At 34.7% G+C, this 17,403-nt stretch overlaps 1 protein-coding gene across 1 annotated transcript in view; it reads right to left on the bottom strand.

The window, feature by feature from the left end:
• The window catches only part of AKAP6 (A-kinase anchoring protein 6), a 488,735-nt gene that overhangs the window by 150,235 nt on the left and 321,097 nt on the right, over positions 1-17,403 (bottom strand). The window contains exon 8 of the mRNA XM_044665065.1: positions 2,394-2,514. Coding sequence (XP_044521000.1) covers positions 2,394-2,514 — 121 coding nt within the window. The remainder of the gene's footprint in view (positions 1-2,393; positions 2,515-17,403) is intronic.

The following is a 17,403-nucleotide window of genomic DNA, read 5'->3' as shown; positions in this document are numbered from 1 at the left end:
GAAGGAAGGAAGGAAGGAAGGAAGGAAGGAAGGAAGGAAGGAAGGAAGGAAGGAAGGAAGGAAGGAAGGAAGGAAGGAAAGAGATATGTTCAACCTTTTTCAAATACACACGAGAACAGAGGAAGCTTAAAATGGAATAGTCAAGCAAGGAATTATTTGTACTAAATTTAATTTGGGTTCATTTTAATAAAAAAATCAAGTGCCATATAATCAATTTTTTGAAATTTCATGTACAATCATCTTTTTCTGTACTTGTTTGTATATAGAAATATTCATATTTGTTGATGTTTTAAAATGCATAATAAAATGTTTTAATAGGGGGTAATATTATCCACAGTACTTATTTCACAGGGTTGCTACAATGATCAAATGTTTTGAAAAATTTAGTGTGCTATAAAAAAGCCAGTTTAAATCATACACTTTAATCCTATTATTTTATAAATAAGGAAACTAAGGCTCTAAGAAGTTAAATAACTTGTATAAGGTCATACAGATAGTAAATCACAATTGAGATTCAGACCTACCTAAACTCTAATTCTAAATCCATCACTCAGTACATTATAATATGGGACACTTTTAGGCAAATACTGAAGAGTTATAAGCAGAAAAAGACTTGGAAATAGTATTGTGACCCAAAAGAGTAAAAAATGAGATCTCAAGTAAACAATGTCAAGAGAAGTCACAGTGAAAAAAGAGAATAGCTTTTTCTTTTTAAGATTAAATGTTGATTGCGATGTAGATTATCTAGATTTCACTCTTTTTTTTTTTTTAACAAGGAATAGCACATTTCTGAGAGTATGGTGGACTATATGCATGATAGGAAAGAGAGCTGGAAGGCTAATGTACAATGGACTGTCAACGTGTGGCTGAGGCCATGTGGCTGAATGGCCTTTGATAACTTATAATCACTTCCTCTTCATTGGATTAATTTTTTAACATTTACATGCTTATAACTGACTTTTAAAAAATTTCTATATATGATTCTTGGATTTGACCTAGAATGTATTAAGTGATCTGGGTTTCATTATTTTAGGATGATATTGTCAATCTCTTGGTTTTATATTATAAGATGTTGGATATGATAGTTTTGCTCTTCATGTTGACAAATATCCAAAAAAGAAAAGACTAATGGTCAGTAAAATCAATTATATTAGAGTCCAAATTCTCTGAAAGCGTAAGTTTCTCCATTCATTGAGCCCTAGAGTCTCTTTTCACATTCTTTTAAGAAAATGATTCCCAAGAGAATGTAATTAAAGTCAAATAAATCTATGAAAATTATAAATACTTCTGTTTTTGGCGTGGGGGTAAAGGATGAGTTCAGGTATTATATCTAAGAAAAGGTAACTTAAAACAGCAAAGAAAGCAAACAACTTTAATTTGACCTTGAATGCACTAGTTATTCTCTAAGAATTTTTTTAAGTCTGGAGGGTAGTTGTTTCTTGTCATTATACTGTTGCTGATTCTGTGGTTAGTTATTAATTTTATTTTTTATGATTCACAATCTGCTCTTTGAAATATGCCATATGCTCAAAGCAATTCAAGGATGACAACTGTCAGAATTACTCCAATAAAAATTGCCTAAATGAGGAAGATTTACTGCAGCCTGATATTTCTATGGAAAGTCCCTCTTCCCTCCCCCTTAGAGCTTTTCAGTTACTGGGAAGCCTACAACATGTTCTTTAGTCAAAAATCACATGGCTGTTTTGTGAGAACTTCTAAAACTACTTGTTAAATGGAAGGATGGAGAAAATCCACTAGGCTAAGTACAAATTAGCAAATGTAGAAAAAATTATATATGTCTTTGTATACACATATGTGTTTATTAGACTGATGGCCTGCAATCAATATATGAGCTCAAAATCAGTTTCCTTAAATCACAAGCCCATGTATCGACCTAACTTGACAACATCTCCTTTATGTATAACTAATAAAAATTAAATTGGAAGGGTGCTGCATCCTGGGAATGCCAAAGACAACCCTAAGCAAATTTCTTTTTTTTTTTTTCTGAGAAGATCTAAGGGGTAGATACTATCTATAGGAGTGCTCTAATCAAAACACATTTGGTTAAATGTTACCATTCCATTTATTCTTCATTTTGTTTCGGCCTATTTATTAATGTAGTTTCATTTATTGCTCTTCATCTTGAAGATAAATCTTTGTCCTTCTATAGAATTACGCCAAATAGAATGTGATAAAGGGAACTTTCTTGCAATTATGATGTCGGTGCAGCCTGTCAGCACACAGGGGATGGAAATGAGGTTGGGGACAGGGAAGGGAATTCTAATAGACACCATGATACATACAATGAACGTAGCGATATCCTAAGAGAGAAAGACTTGTCAGGCTAATCAGATCTTCTATAGCAAGGTAAAGGCAGAAACGGTAGCTCTAACCTTGTAAAGATGCTGCTGCTGCTCCTCTGACATCATCAGGTCATGGCTGTCCATCACTATAGATTCCATGTCAATCAGCCAATCCCAGAGCTCCTGATATTCTGAATCAAAGTCCAAAAGTCTGTAGATAAGGAAGAAAATGTATTATGCATAAATACAGTGTAGTTGTTAAAATCTTGTATTAGAATAATGTATTCTTGAAACTCATGATGTTCCTGGGTGATATTTGTGAGGGGGGAGGGGAGAAAGGAAGCATTCTGTGTGTGGTTACACGGAGTGGACAAAATAGAAATGACAAAAGAGCTACATTTTGAAAATAGCACGTTATTACACCACTCGTGCCTGAGATTTGGTGACGGGTTTTTCTTGCAAAGCTGTTTCTGGGGATCTCCGAGCACTTGAAGAAAAGAACCATCCTGGTAGCACTTGAAAACAAACTATAAAACACGCCCAGCATTGTCTATATTTTATCATACCAAGAAATGGAAATTGAATGGTTTATGTCCAGTCTTGTGCCCATGGCAAGAACAATATCCCAAACTTCCCATGACTATTAGATTTTTCATAGATATTGAACCCTTACTGACTCATGATTATGAACATACTATTTAACCAACTTCTCTACAATAATCACAATATAGTATCATACCCAAATTATTACTTCCACTGGACAAAAAAAAACGACAATCCATTTATCTGTCCTTCTGCTGTCTATCTGCCTATCTCTGCAAATATATATCCTACATTTATTTTCATGGATGAATGGCTAGCATTTCAGCTTAACACTTTAAGATAGGCTTGAGTGAATATGGTAAGCCAGTGAGAACTAAGGCCAGATACAGTATTAGACAGGTGTTCCCCACAGACATGTAAGAAACAAAGGTAAGGACAGGAAGTCAAAACAATGAATCCTTGAATAGCCAGCAATCATTAAAATTCAAAGGAGGATCACTACAGTTTTCAACAAAATAAATCATTAGAATAAGGAGCTTAAAAGGATTAATGTGATTCTCTATTGAAAGCCTGGTGAATAAGTAAAGCAGAGATTCTTCTAAAACACCTTGATCCAAGAAAGAAAGCAGAGGCTGAAAAACTGCAAATTCGTCAAAAAAAAATCATCTCTTAAAAGGAATCCTTGAGTCTTGTCAAACTGTAACTGAGAAAAAAACTCATCAATAACAATGAAGCAGAAACCATAGTTATGAATGTGGATCTATCAAGTGACTATCTTATTACTGCATTCTCCCCATCTCCCCATACCCATTAAATGATTGCTTGCCTAGAGAATTGACTTCCACCATTTAAAAAGCATCACCTTACTAGATCTGACAAAAATATTATAAGGCGTGTCTGCTGATGGGAGAAGCTGGATCAAAATGGGGCAATAAAAATATCAATTGTATATTAAATTTTCATGATGCTCTAGGCCCTAGTTAGAGGTGGAGGGATGCCATTAATACAAGTGATTTAACCGACAACCTTTGTTTGCAATGGGGTGGAATCCACAATATTATCTCATTCCAAAAGGCTAGGAACAAGTCAACTACAATAATGTGGACAAGTGGTGATGGTCTTGGTTCCATTATTGATTCTGGATGGATTCATACTTCACCTGCTCACAATGGAAGGTGTGTATGCTTACTTGGAATGGCCCTCTGTCCTTGCAAGCTTCAAGATTGGGCTATTCATCTGTGGAGGTTTCAGAGAGTATAAATGAAGTGGTTTCATGGAGGGCACAGGGCTTTCTGTGCAAGTATAAAGTCAAAGAGGAGAAAGGAGAGAGACAGACTGAAAGACAGATGCAGAAAAAGGGATAGATGTGGAGACTGAGGCAGATATCAAGACGAGAAGAAACATTCAATTTGTCTTAACTCAAGATAAATAACTTAGTTATTTCTCTTTGAACTTGGGCATTCAAAGGTTCCCTGTAGGGGTAGCTAAGTGGTTCAGTGTATTGAGAGCCAGTCCTTGAGACGGGTTCAAATCTGACCTCAGACACCTACCAGCTGCATGACCCTGGGTAAGTCCCTTAAAACCCATTGCCTACCTCTTACTTTTCTTCGGCCTTGGAATTGATACTTATTATTGGTTGCAAGATGGAAGATAAGGGTTTTTTTTAATGCTCTCTGATGAAGTTATTTTGTGCAGTTTCTACAAGCAGTATGATGACTCCAAGATCACCTGGTTACATAGGTGACAGGAGGAAAATCAAGAGATAAAAGTTTCTCCTGAACCCTCCAATGTATCATACTATATTTTGCTCCTTTTTGTTTTTTCCTTTCTGTATGTTGTAAAGATGTGTCTGTTGAGCTCTGCCTAAGAAAGCTATTTTTCAATGTGCTTAGACATGAAGAAAGAAGGGCTCCTTTGCCATAATCTTTTCCAATTATGTCAGAAAGGAACTTGCAAACTTTAGTAACTTTCTGAAAGAACAACATTTTCTTCTTTTGGCCACAAAATGGTCTTCTAAAATCACAATATATGAAGATCCCAAACCTTCCCCCTTGACTATTATTCAAGAGTATACAAATGCATCAGCAACAGCTGATTAGAAAGGCATTTCTCAAAGTATGAGAGCAGTAGCATCAGTTTGGCATGGGATACATTGAAGTAGTCTTCTCATTGGAATATCAGAAGTCAATATATCTCTTCCATACCTGAAAGTGCAACCTGAATCACTAATAATTTCTACGTGAAATGCCTTCGCAAATTATTACTTTCTATTGCTACAAAGTTGTTCCCTGGACTGAAATGAAGGTATCTTCTTTGGTTTACCACCCTAAAGTCATGATATATACCTTGGTTCTTATCTTTTAGATGGGGGAAAACATGGAGAAAAAAATCCTATCCAAAGCTAATGGAGGATTTGGGAAATAGAATTTCTGCTGACGACAAACTTCAAATAAGCTAATGATAACTATACAATGAACAGTTCTATTCCCTTCCTTCCCACTATATCCAGACCATTTTTCATTGGCTTTGAACACACTTATGTTATACTTACTCTCCATTCCACCATCAAGTCTGCCATCTCTCCTGTTAGTGTCTTTATCCCTAGGCTAAGAGGTGGGGTGGGGGGGAAGGCATTTATAAGATCATGGATTTAGAAGAGGTAGTTTCATAAGAGACTATAATAACAAAGAGGAGAAATGAGAGAGAAAGGGAGGGAGGGAAGAAGAGTGATCAAGGAAGAGAGAAAGGATGAGGGAGAGAAGGAGGGAAAGAGAGAGAGGGACAGAGAAGAGGTGGGACATAGAATGGGGTGAGAGAGAGAGAGAGAGACAAAGAGAGAAGGAAATGGACGGAAAGTAAAAGAGAGAGAAGAGAGGGATAGAGAGGGGAGGGAGGGATAGAGAGGGGAGGGAGAGAGTGAGAGGGGAAAAGAGGAAGGGAAAGAGGATGACAGAAGGGGAGCAGGAAAAGGGGGGAGGTAATAGAGTCCAATGCTCATCTTATAATTGAAGAGATTTAAATACAGAGAAGTTGAGTGACTTCTCCAAAGACACCCAGGAAATAAGTAGCAGAGTAAGAATCTGAATCCAGGTCTTTGACCCCAAATTCAGTACCGTTTCATTCAAACTGTTTCTTTATAAACCAAATGAACTGGAGAGCATTCTGGTTTCTAAAATCAATATAGAAAAATGGAAGGGAAGGTAATAAATATTTAGCTAGAAACTACTATGTTTCAAGCTCTGTGTGTACTAAGCACTCTTAACAAATATTTTCAGTAGGAAGGCACTGTTATTATCCACATTTTATAGTTGAGGAAACTGAGATAGACAGAGATTAAGTGACAAATAGCTAATAAATCTCTAGGCATTTATTTGACTTTTGGTTTTCCTGATTTCAGGTTCAGCACTCTATTCATTGTACTATAAGCTGTCTCAAGGAAAAAAATTCTCTTGCCTCCCCAAAACAAAATTCAGTTTCTTCCATAAAAGAGATTTGGTCAGTCAATCAAAAAAGTTAATTTGCTATTAAAACTGGATTTATAGAGACCAATTAGGAAACTTTTGCAAAAGTCCACTTAAAATTTAAATAGGCCTGAAGCAAACTGGAGACATCCAGTAGGCAAGTGCTGTCTTGACTTTTATCGTGTCACTCAGCTTTGATAACACTGGAAGAGAGAGTGATTCCTGTATCTGTAGGTAACTGCCTCACTTAAATCCAAATTATGTGTTAGTCAAAAGATGTCACCTAGTGATGTCATTTTGATTATCTTCAGGTATGAAGGGCAAAAACAATCAACCAACCAACATTCCAGTAGGCACTTTTTGATCCAGAATTAGGGCCCAAAAAGGATATGTGAGTCAGATATACAGACTCTGGAATAATCTGTATAGACATGATAATTGAACTCATGGGGGTTCATGAAATCACTGGGTGTAGAGTAACAAGACAATGTCCAAGAAAGAACCCTGAAATGTACCCACACATAGCAGGTAGGTACTAGATGATAACTCAGCCACAAAGGAGTAATTAGAGAAGTAGGAACAGAATGAAGAGAGAGCAGAATAACAAAAATCAGAGAAAGAGAGTGTCTAGAAGTATATTCTGTAAAGGACAAGAAGGATGAGAAGAACAACAAAAAAAAAGCTATGATAGCAATTAAGGGATCATTTGAAGCCTTGAATAGAGTAGTCACAGTTAAGAGGTAGTGTTGTAAGAGAGATTGCAAGGGACTGAGAAGTAAATAGAAGATGACAGGAGAAAAAGAAGTGGAGGCAATGAGCATTTATGACTCAGTGGAACAAAGATAGTGAATAGAATTTGGAAGAATGGCTATATTTCCCCAATATCTAGCCCTAAATCATTCTGTGCTCCTTTTCCAAAGTAAATACATACATATGTGCATATATGTGCACATAAGTACATTTAGCTATTTGTGTATGCATGCATATAGACATCCACATGTATATTAATGTCTACATATGTATATATTCTATACTTTTGCTCATTCATTAAATTTCCATAGTCTTGATGAATATAATTTATTGTTAGTCTGTGTACTAAGGTGTGATCTGGTTGCCATATAAAGTTTAAGTAGTACGCCCTAATCTAAACTCCAAGAGGAATTATGTTTTTGATTCCATAGGTTTGTGTAGTCTTTGGTATTTAGAATAAGCATCATTAACTCCACATTGCAACTTGAACTTTGCTTAAATGATAAAGTTTTAGTGATGTGAAGTCAATAAGAGGCATATTTGAATACATGAAGTTTCAGTTTGGTCTACTAAGGAATTTTGATTGAAACTGACAACCAAATGAACAAATCAGCAAAATAGGGCAATTACTGATCAAAGAAGAGCACTCAGATTTAAAAAAAAAAAAACCCAGCATTTTCTGATCCATGGCTGAAGATACTTTTTGCATTTAGAATCTACCTTTGGTATGCTTAGCATATCATTTATTCACATCCCCACATTCAGAAAAACAAGAGCAGCTCTGGAGGTATCAGTTCTTATACGCGGATATTTTTTTAAATGATCCAATTTTCATAGGCTTTTCAGCATATTTATTCCTTCCAAAAATATTCATTAAATGCTTATTATCCAGATTTATTTGTCCAAAGATATATGTCTCCATTCTTCTAAGAGGGAAACTAAAGGAAATATAGCTAAATCAGGCTAAAAAATAAACCCTATGAAGAACATACTAATGATGGTCTTTATTCTTGCACTATCCTTTCCTTTTCTCTTTGGCCTTCTAAGAATAGAAAGGATACAGAGAAGCAGCATCTAGCCCTATAATATCATTAAAGAGTCAAATTTCACTTCACAGACATGGAATATGATATGCAAAGTTGCATGGAGGATCCCTTTCCACTCTAAACATATTAAAGTATGGACACTAATTTATTATTTTGAATGAAAATTCATGAGCAACTTTCTCATGAGAAAACCAGCCTGTCTCTGCCATTAATAAATAAAAGGAAAAGGAGTGGTTTCCACCAGCCATTTTCTGTCCTTTGGTATTATTACTTTTATGACTGAGTTCATGTAGTAATTAAAAGCCCTACAACCATGTTATTATCTCAGAAAAAAAAAGAAAAACAAAATGAAGCTTAACAAATTTTCTAGTGGCTGGGTCACCATCTGCTGGATGGTCTTTTCACAATAACATGTTATTGGAAGACAGAAAGTAAAATTTCTGACCTACAAAATTAATGATAAAATAATAAAATATCACTGTAGAACTCTGGACATATTTAGAGCCTTCTGTTTGGTTGTCAGAGATGTCAAATTCATGTCTAAACTGTTCAGAATATGTGCTGATCTGAGTTTCTTCTTTTTCAGTAGAAATTTGGGGGATTGTATATTAGCCTGAAAATATTTACTGGAATATGTGTGGCTGGGAAAAAAGTTCAGTGTATAATCCTAAAATAAAAATCTCAGGAAAAGTACCCTTCTATGTGATCTGTCAACACAAAAAACAATTTTTGTGGGAGCAAAGTGGGTATTCATCGATTGTGGAAGGACTGAAAAAAAAGAGTATATGAAAGCATTAAAATATTGCCACATCCTAAAAATGATGAATATTAAAACACAGAGAAACTTCAAAAGACTAGAATGTTCTGATTCAGATCAAAATATGCAGTACCAGGAGAATAATTTGTAAGGATGTTAAGGAAAACATTGGAAGATATCAGAACTCTGATCTTCTTGACTTCAGAGGATGACAGTGAAGAATATCCTCCCTTACCAAGAAGTGAGGTCATAGATTATGTGTGCAGAATGAATCACCAATTGTCAGACATGACCAAAGTGTTGTTTTATTTGGCTTAACTATATTTCTCTATTATAAAGGAGCATAAGAGTGGGGGGGGAATGTTATCAGTGGGAAATAACATATTTAAAATTATTTAATAGTTTAAAATTTTTAACACCTACGTTTTGATTATTGAATATTTAAAATCAATATTTAGATACTGATTATTTTAAAAATCATTATTTCAAATATTGAACTTTTTTAATTAATAAAACTTTTATTTAAAAAAGAAAATAACTATTTGAACAATAGCCATGCTTATTTGCTTAGCTATAGTTGATAAAGCAAGAGACAAAACTGGAGACACTTAAACTGCTTCTAAAGTATCCATTCATCATCCCTTTTATCACCTCCTTTCCTTCTCATCATGCCTCTCTTCCAATTGCCAAATATGCTTTGCATTCATCCTGATCCTTGACGGCTCAGAGATTCTTATCACTTTAGTTATGCCCTGAAATCTAACCTTACCCATCTATTCCTCCTCAAAAACTACTTGCAAATTTAAACCACAATGTATTCTTGACCAACAATTCTTTGCCAACCCTCCCAAAGAAGCAACATGGTAAACCTGAGAGTCAGAATGACCTGAGTTCAATACCTTTCTCTAGTACTAACCAACTGTGTCATCATGGACAAATCACTAAACGTTTCATTGTCTTAGGTAGTTGTGTAAGATAAGGGAACTTAAACCTTTTTGTGGCATTGAATCTCTTTGGCAGCCTTTTGAATTCTATGAAACTTTTCTCAGAATATTGCTTTTAAAACTACATAATTGAGGGAAGTAGAAAATTTTGGTTAGAGATTAGTAAAAGTAAAGATGTAATTTTTCCCTTCCAAGTTCATGGAGCCCCTCAAACCTGTGGATCTCCTTAAAGAATTGCCAATCAAAAGTTATGGAATTTCCATATGATGTGCTCTTCACTGATGAAATCACATTCACAGGGCTAGAACTCCATTCCTCCACTATTTTTGCTTTGCAGGTGTAGTCATATTTAGCCAGGTCATAGTGACACAAGAATCAAAGGCATGAGTCTCTAAGAGTGGAATTTAAAGAAATACTATAGGTTTAGTTTGACTTGGGGTGGAGAACCTTATCAAAAAATTTCAAACCACAGTATATCAATAACTACCTCACTGGTATAAGGCAAATTCCCACACTGCATAGCTTTCTTCTATCTAAGTATACAAACTTTGCCAGAAACATATGAGACAAACATAAGACTGTCATAACAACTAAATAATCATCTGGCAAGGCTTGGAGTCTTAGAAAATGTTTGCCAATGTTGCATTGTTGAAGTATGAAATTATAGGGGAAAAAAAGAATTTGAAGTGTTATAGGGACTGTATGTTTTCATTGAGTCAGGGGGAGAGGGGGCAGTTTGGGGAATGGATAACCATATGAAGTACCACAGAATCACTTTGATCCAGTGGTAAAATAGCAAGAAGAAACAGAGTTTCTATTTAGCAGATTTTGGTTCATTTTTCCTGCTCAGCCTGTAACTAATTGGTCTTTTTCTAGAATGTACATTCATTCTTTGCCTACATGTTGCTGCCTTCATTTGGTCCTGGTAAGACATAATCAAGAGTTCTGCTAGATTAAATAACTAATGAAGAACTGATTTACTTGTGAGGATTGATATGAAAAGCCATTTACTATTTTAGCTTCAAAGTACTTAAAGAATATTTTATAGTAGTGATAAAAGCCACTCGAAATGTAAATGCTTTGAGTACATACTATATGATATTGTCAAAAAGCTGGTATTCAGAAAGATTATATAATATAATGCCAAAATTTCTAAAAAATGAAATTGAGTAGGGGTAAATGTAAAGTCTCACAGTCAGGTTCAAAAAATCAATGCCACATAAATAGAATATGGATGACACATAGTACAATTATCAAAAGTATACACAGCATCTTGAAAATCACAAAAAGGGAGGGCTAGCATTCAGTACTGGGGTTAGGGGTGTTATCCTTTGATTCTTTTCCAGAAATACTGCATTTGGAGTATAGTGTTCTAGATAACACATCTTAAGAAGAAAATTTTTTAAAAGGAAAAAATAATTTGGAGAACATCCAACAGGAGGCAATTAAGAGGATGAAGGGATTGAAATTCACGTCATATGAGGATTAATGGAAGGGTGATGTTTAACTAGGAGAAAGGAACACAGAGTTGGTGAGTGATGATAGCTATTTTCAAGTATTTGAGGGACTTGCACTTTAAATGCAGATCAGATTTGTTTTCTTTGGTCCCTGATGGTAGAAGTAGGAAGATTTGGAAGAAGTTGCAAAGAAGCACATTTTGGCTACCTAATAATTAGTTATCTAAAAGTGGGGCAGAGTAGTCTTACTCAAGAGTGATGGATCTCCTTACATTAGATGTCTTCAGTTAAAACCATATAGAATAGGGGGCAGCTGGGTAGCTCAGTGGATTGAGAGCCAGGCCTAGAGATGAGAGGTCCTAGGTTCAAATCTGGCCTCAGACACTTCCCAGCTGTGTGACCCTGGGCAAGTCACTTGACCCCCATTGCCTAGCCCTTACCACTCTTCTGCCTTGGAGCCAACACACAGTATTGACTCCAAGACAGAAGGTAAGGGTTTAAAAACAAACAAACAAAAAAAAAAAACAAACAAAAAAACCCATATAGAATACTTAACAGACTTGTAATAAAGAGTGATTTTTGGTTTGGGTTTTTGTTTTGAGATATGGATTGGATTAGATGGCCATTGAAGCCCCTTCCCTGAAAGAAATGGAAACAAGATAGATGACCGTCATTTGGACCAACAAATTGTGGTAGATGAATATGATGGAATATTATTGTGTTGTGAAAAATTACGAAAGTGATGAATACAGAGAATAATGGAGAGATTTACATGAAGTAATAAGGAATGAAATGCAGTCAAAAATAGAGTCTACACAAAATGTAAAGAACTATATTCCAAAAAACTCAAAAGGGAATATTGCATGGGCAGTTCAGTAGATTGAGAGCCAGGACTAGAGACAGGAGGAGGTCCTGGGTTCAAATTTGGTCCCAGATACTTCCCAACTGTATGACCCTGGACAAGTGAATTAAACCCCACTGCCTAGCCATTACCCTTATTCTGTTTTATAACTAATGTATCATATTGATTCTAAGATCAAAGGGAAGGGTTTTTTAATCAAAAGTAAATATTGGAAACTTGAAAAGAGCCACCATAGATCCAAAAAAATAAGATACAACTCTTTTGCATAGTTGTGACTTCTCTGAATATTTTATGTGTACCTATTTTCAAAATTGCTGATTTTTCCCCTCTCTTTTCTTCTCCTCTTTGAAAAATATTATTTGTTATATAGAATGTCTCTCTGGAAGAGGGAAATAAAGGGATACTTGGGAGGGGTGGAAATTGTGGTGATATAAAAATAAAAGTGTTTTTATTTTTAATTAGAGAAAAAGAATGAGAAAAGGAAAAATTTAATGACTGATTTAAATGTGTGTTTCTTAAAATTACTTGAGGATTGGGTTAGCTAGGTAGTTTGGTGGATAAAATACTAGGTCTGGAATTGGGAGGATCCATTCAAACCTAGTCTCAGATACTTATTAGCTGTATGAACCTGGGCAAGTCACTAAACTTCAATGGCCTTCTCCTTACTATTCTTTAGCCTTAGAATCAATGCTAAACCAGAAAGTAAGGGTTTAAAAATTACTTGAGGATTTCCTTTATCTGTGATATCATTTTCTCTCTTAGCTTGTACAAAAGAGAATTTTCTAAAAGTAAAATTTCATTTATGGACTGTATTTTGAAAGAGCTATATATTTAGAAATGTTTGCAAACCACTCAGAGACATGCTTTTCTAAGTGACCATGTGCATACATGTACATGTGTATGAACATGTGTGTTTAGCTTATAGCTTAAATATTCTTCTCCCTTTTATTTAAGAGAACCAACAAGATTACCCTGAGGCAGTGAAATTCAGGGTGATTATAGTTCTTCTCAGGTGGTTAAAGTCATTCATTGTATTTTATTGCTCAATTAATTGAGAGAAACAATTTTGATCTTTAATCAAGCAATATTTTACATAGTTTATTTCTTTTTCACATGTCAATAACGTCTCTTTGGGGGCTACTGGGAATACAAACACATATGGGGCATGCTTTACAATACATACACATACATTATAAATCTAGAGGCATTTTTCTTCCTAAAGAAAAGTGTACACTTCTTTCCTGCTGGAATTGAGTCTTCTTTCTGGTTAAAAACAATTGAGGTCATATATATACATATTCTACTATAAACATGATTAAGATTTAAACATCATGGGATAATATAAATATTAACCGTCAGCTTTAGGAATACTTGAGTTCAAGACCTACTTTTGACATTATACTGATTATGTGACCTTGGACAAGTCATTTAGCCTTTTTTATCTCTCTGGTATTCTATAAGTATAATAAGAACAAGTGCAAACTATATTAGCAGGAATGCCCTGCCAATGGATGCTAATGAATCACAGGTACACTACAAAATATATTGATAAATGAAGAAAGTTTGGGGGATGACATTTTTTGGTTAAAAAATGGGAAGGCTTTGCCATTTTATCCAGCCATACCGCTGCTGGGTTTATACCCCAAGGAGATTATAAGGAAAAAGACTTGGACAAAAATATTTATAGCTGCATTCTTTGTGGTGGCAAAAAATTGGAAAATGAGGGGATGCCCTTTGATTGGGGAACGGCTGAACAAATTGTGCTATCTGATGGTGATGAAATACTATTGTGCTCACAGGAATAACGAACTGGAGGAATTCCATGTGAACTGGAAAGACCTCCAGGAATTGATGCAGAGTGAAAGGAGCAAAACCAGGAGAACATTATACACAGAGACTGATAACACTGTGGCACAATCGAATGTAATGGACTACTCTACTAGTAGCAATGCAATGATCCAGGACAATTCTGAGGGACTTATGAGAAAGAACGCTATCCACGTCCAGAGAAAGAACTATGGAAGTAGAAACACAAAAGAAAAACATTTGCTTGATCACATGGTTTGATGGGGCTATGATTGGGGATATAAACTCTAAACGATCACCCTACTGCAAATATTAATAATATGGAAATAGGTCTTGATCCATGATACATATAAAACTCAGTGGAATTACTTGTTGGCTTGGGGAGTGGGGAGGTAGGAGGGGAGGAAAGAACATGAATTATGTAATCATGGGAAAACATTTGAAATTAATCAATTAAATAAATAAATTGTGAAGAATTTATATGCAACAACAAATAACTGTAATTTTTCATGTGATTTGTAATTATAATAATATTTGAGAAATTCAAACACTTAATTGCACTAGTAAAATACTATTTTCTGACAATGGGAAATTTTGGCCACTTTTTAAAAGCCAAGAATAATTGTTCATTATAGGGTTCAATACCTGTCAATCAAAATATAGGTACCCAAAGCAGGGATTTTATATGATGCAATGTATTTTTTTAGTAGCACTGTTACCATGGAAACATAATTTTACCACTTCAAGAAATGTTCTTACTAAGATCTCAGTAAAATGATTTTCTATTCTTTTTTAAATAAAATATGTTTTGGGAATCATGCTCCTTAATAGTAATTTTAAAACTATGGTTTGGAGTTGTATTCTTATTTTCATAAATTCTAAACTTAAATACCAAAAATAAACTTTTCCATATTTTATACACACAGTAAAACATAATAAGCAGATTCTATTTGAAACTATCAATCCCAATTTCATATTTTGCTTTTTCTTAAAAAGCATATAAAATCCCACACATTATTTTCTGCCTTACATATCTGTGTTTTCTTCTGAACTTCTGTTTTATGCATTAAAAAATTATTATAGTGGTTCCTTTTTTTAGCATCACTACTACTTCCCCCTTCCTCTTTTTTTTTGGGCTTCCTCCTCCACCCCACAAGCATACACATACACACCAATTAACTGAGAGAAAGAAAGAAAAATAAAACTTGTGATAAATAAGCATTGTCAAATAAAATTATTCCAAACAGTGCTCAGATCTAAAAATGTCTCACACAAGTTGTCTTCTCCGTCAGGAAGTCAGTAAAATAACTTATTGTAGGTTTTCTGGAGACATCATTAATTATTTATTCTGCAAACTTCACTCTTGGTCACTCTTGGCAGTTCTTACTGCCCAGGGTTTTCTGGAATTCCTTCATGTCATTTGTATAGCATTATAGTTTTCCATTATATTTATATATTACATTGTTCAGCCATTCTTCAATTGTCTTAGAGACATATATTCAGTTTCTAGTTGTTTGTTTTTCTTTTTTTGCTTCCTTTTCCCCTTTTATGGCTTCCTTCAGGATAAGGAAAGGTATTTTACTTGTGATTATTCCCTCTTTAGTTTTATCTTCTCTCTTAACTTCTCTTTCCTGATGCTAATCTTTTTCTGATCAGTCTGGTGTATTTCTATATCAAACTGTTAGTGAATGCGTATGTGTGTATGTATATGTGTGTGTGTGTGTCTGTATTGAATCATCCTTTGTCATTTAAGTATAAAGTTCATGCTTACTCCTGTCCTTTCTTCCTCACCTTTCTAAGTCTATCTGAAATTTTGCATTTGTATTTCAAAATTCCTCACATAATCTTTGTGGTTGTTTTCATCAAAAACATTTCAGATAAGTACTCTATTCCCTTAAATTTATATAGATATATGTATATATTTTGGGTTTTTTTCCTGTTAGGACTATAATCAAATTTATAGAGAAGGTGTTACTGATTGTAAGCTTCTCTCTCTTACTTTTTTGGGATATTGTATTCCAAGAGGTCCTTTCACTCTTTGTATAGCTGCTAAGTCTTATGTGATTCTGACTTAAGTTCCTTGAGAATTGAATTTCTTCTTTCTGGAGGTCTGTAGAATTTTATTATTTTTTTGTAATCATGAGAGCTCTTGATATTGGCTATGGGATTCCTGGGCCCTTCTTTTCAGGAATTCTTTCAATAGAGAAGTAATAGATTCTTTCTATCTTCATGTTGCCACATGGTTTGATTAGATGTATTTGACTTTTATTTATGATTTCTTGAAATACCATATCTGGGTTTTTATTTTTAATAATAGTTTCAGGTAGTCCAATAATTGTTAAATTATTTCTCGCCTTGACTAGAATTTCAGGACAATTGTTTTGAAATCAGATATCTTACATTTTCTGCTGGTTTTGAATCTTTTGCTTTTGAATTAATATGCCAACATTGAACTCATCCTGAATTTCCTGGATTTCCTGGATACTTGCTCTAATCTCTACTTCCTGAAAATGATACTTTGAGGTTATAGCAAAACTTTCAGAGCCCTCTCCAGTATCTCAGGTTAAAGCATAAAGGACCTTGAGACCTCTGGTCCTGAATGATACTGGTCTGAACATTGTAGCACCTTCATACTAGCCTCTTCTCAGTGGTGCTCTTGAGACTCCCAAACTTGCTATTCTGGAGCTTTCTGTCCACTCTGGGGCTTTTTCAGGAGAGCTGTCCAGTCCTGATACCAACAGATACCAAGTTTTGCACACTACATGTACCCCTTCTCCCATCACATTGACATAAGCTTTGTTGACGGGGCTTCCTTTCTTGTTGTCTTTGTGGTTCTGGTTAATCTTTCATATTTTATGAAATCTAGGGATAGAAAAAGTCACAATTGTAGTTTCCCACTGGATTTTCTGGTTATTTTTTGGTTAAGCAGGAATTTTAAGGTTTTGCTAGAGTAAATATAGGAGGAGCTGGGCAATCAGCCTCCTGTTCAGATAGCCATCTTGGCAAGGAGTCTGACAGCTGTATTTTAATTCAAAAATCTAATTTTCTGGGACCATAAACCTGACTTGCAATCATCTTGAGAATTTTTCCATTTGTTAGGTATATAATTTTCCTAGATGATACTATTATTTAGACATTGAATTTGTATATAGTACAAGAACTTTTCAGAATCTAATGAAGACATAGTTTTCTAGGGAGATGAATAAAATCTTTATAAAGGATTATGTATAAAGCTTAAAAGGGCCTCAGAGGTCTCCTGCTAAAAATGTGAGAAAGTATAGTTTAGCTGATAAGTCACAAGGAACATAGTCCAAAAGACTTAGATTTAAATCATGCCTCAGATACTTAAAAGTTGTATGACCGTGGTCATTTGTAAAACAATGGAGCTCTAAGGCTCTAAGATTCAACAGCCTCAAAAATCCCTTTTAGCTCTAAATCTATGGATATATATATATATATATATATATATATATA

This window comes from Gracilinanus agilis, chromosome 2 (genome assembly GCF_016433145.1).
Source record: "Gracilinanus agilis isolate LMUSP501 chromosome 2, AgileGrace, whole genome shotgun sequence".
Lineage (NCBI taxonomy): Eukaryota > Metazoa > Chordata > Mammalia > Didelphimorphia > Didelphidae > Gracilinanus > Gracilinanus agilis.
Note: the sequence above shows the minus strand (reverse complement) of the source record. Positions and strands in the feature narration are given on the sequence as shown.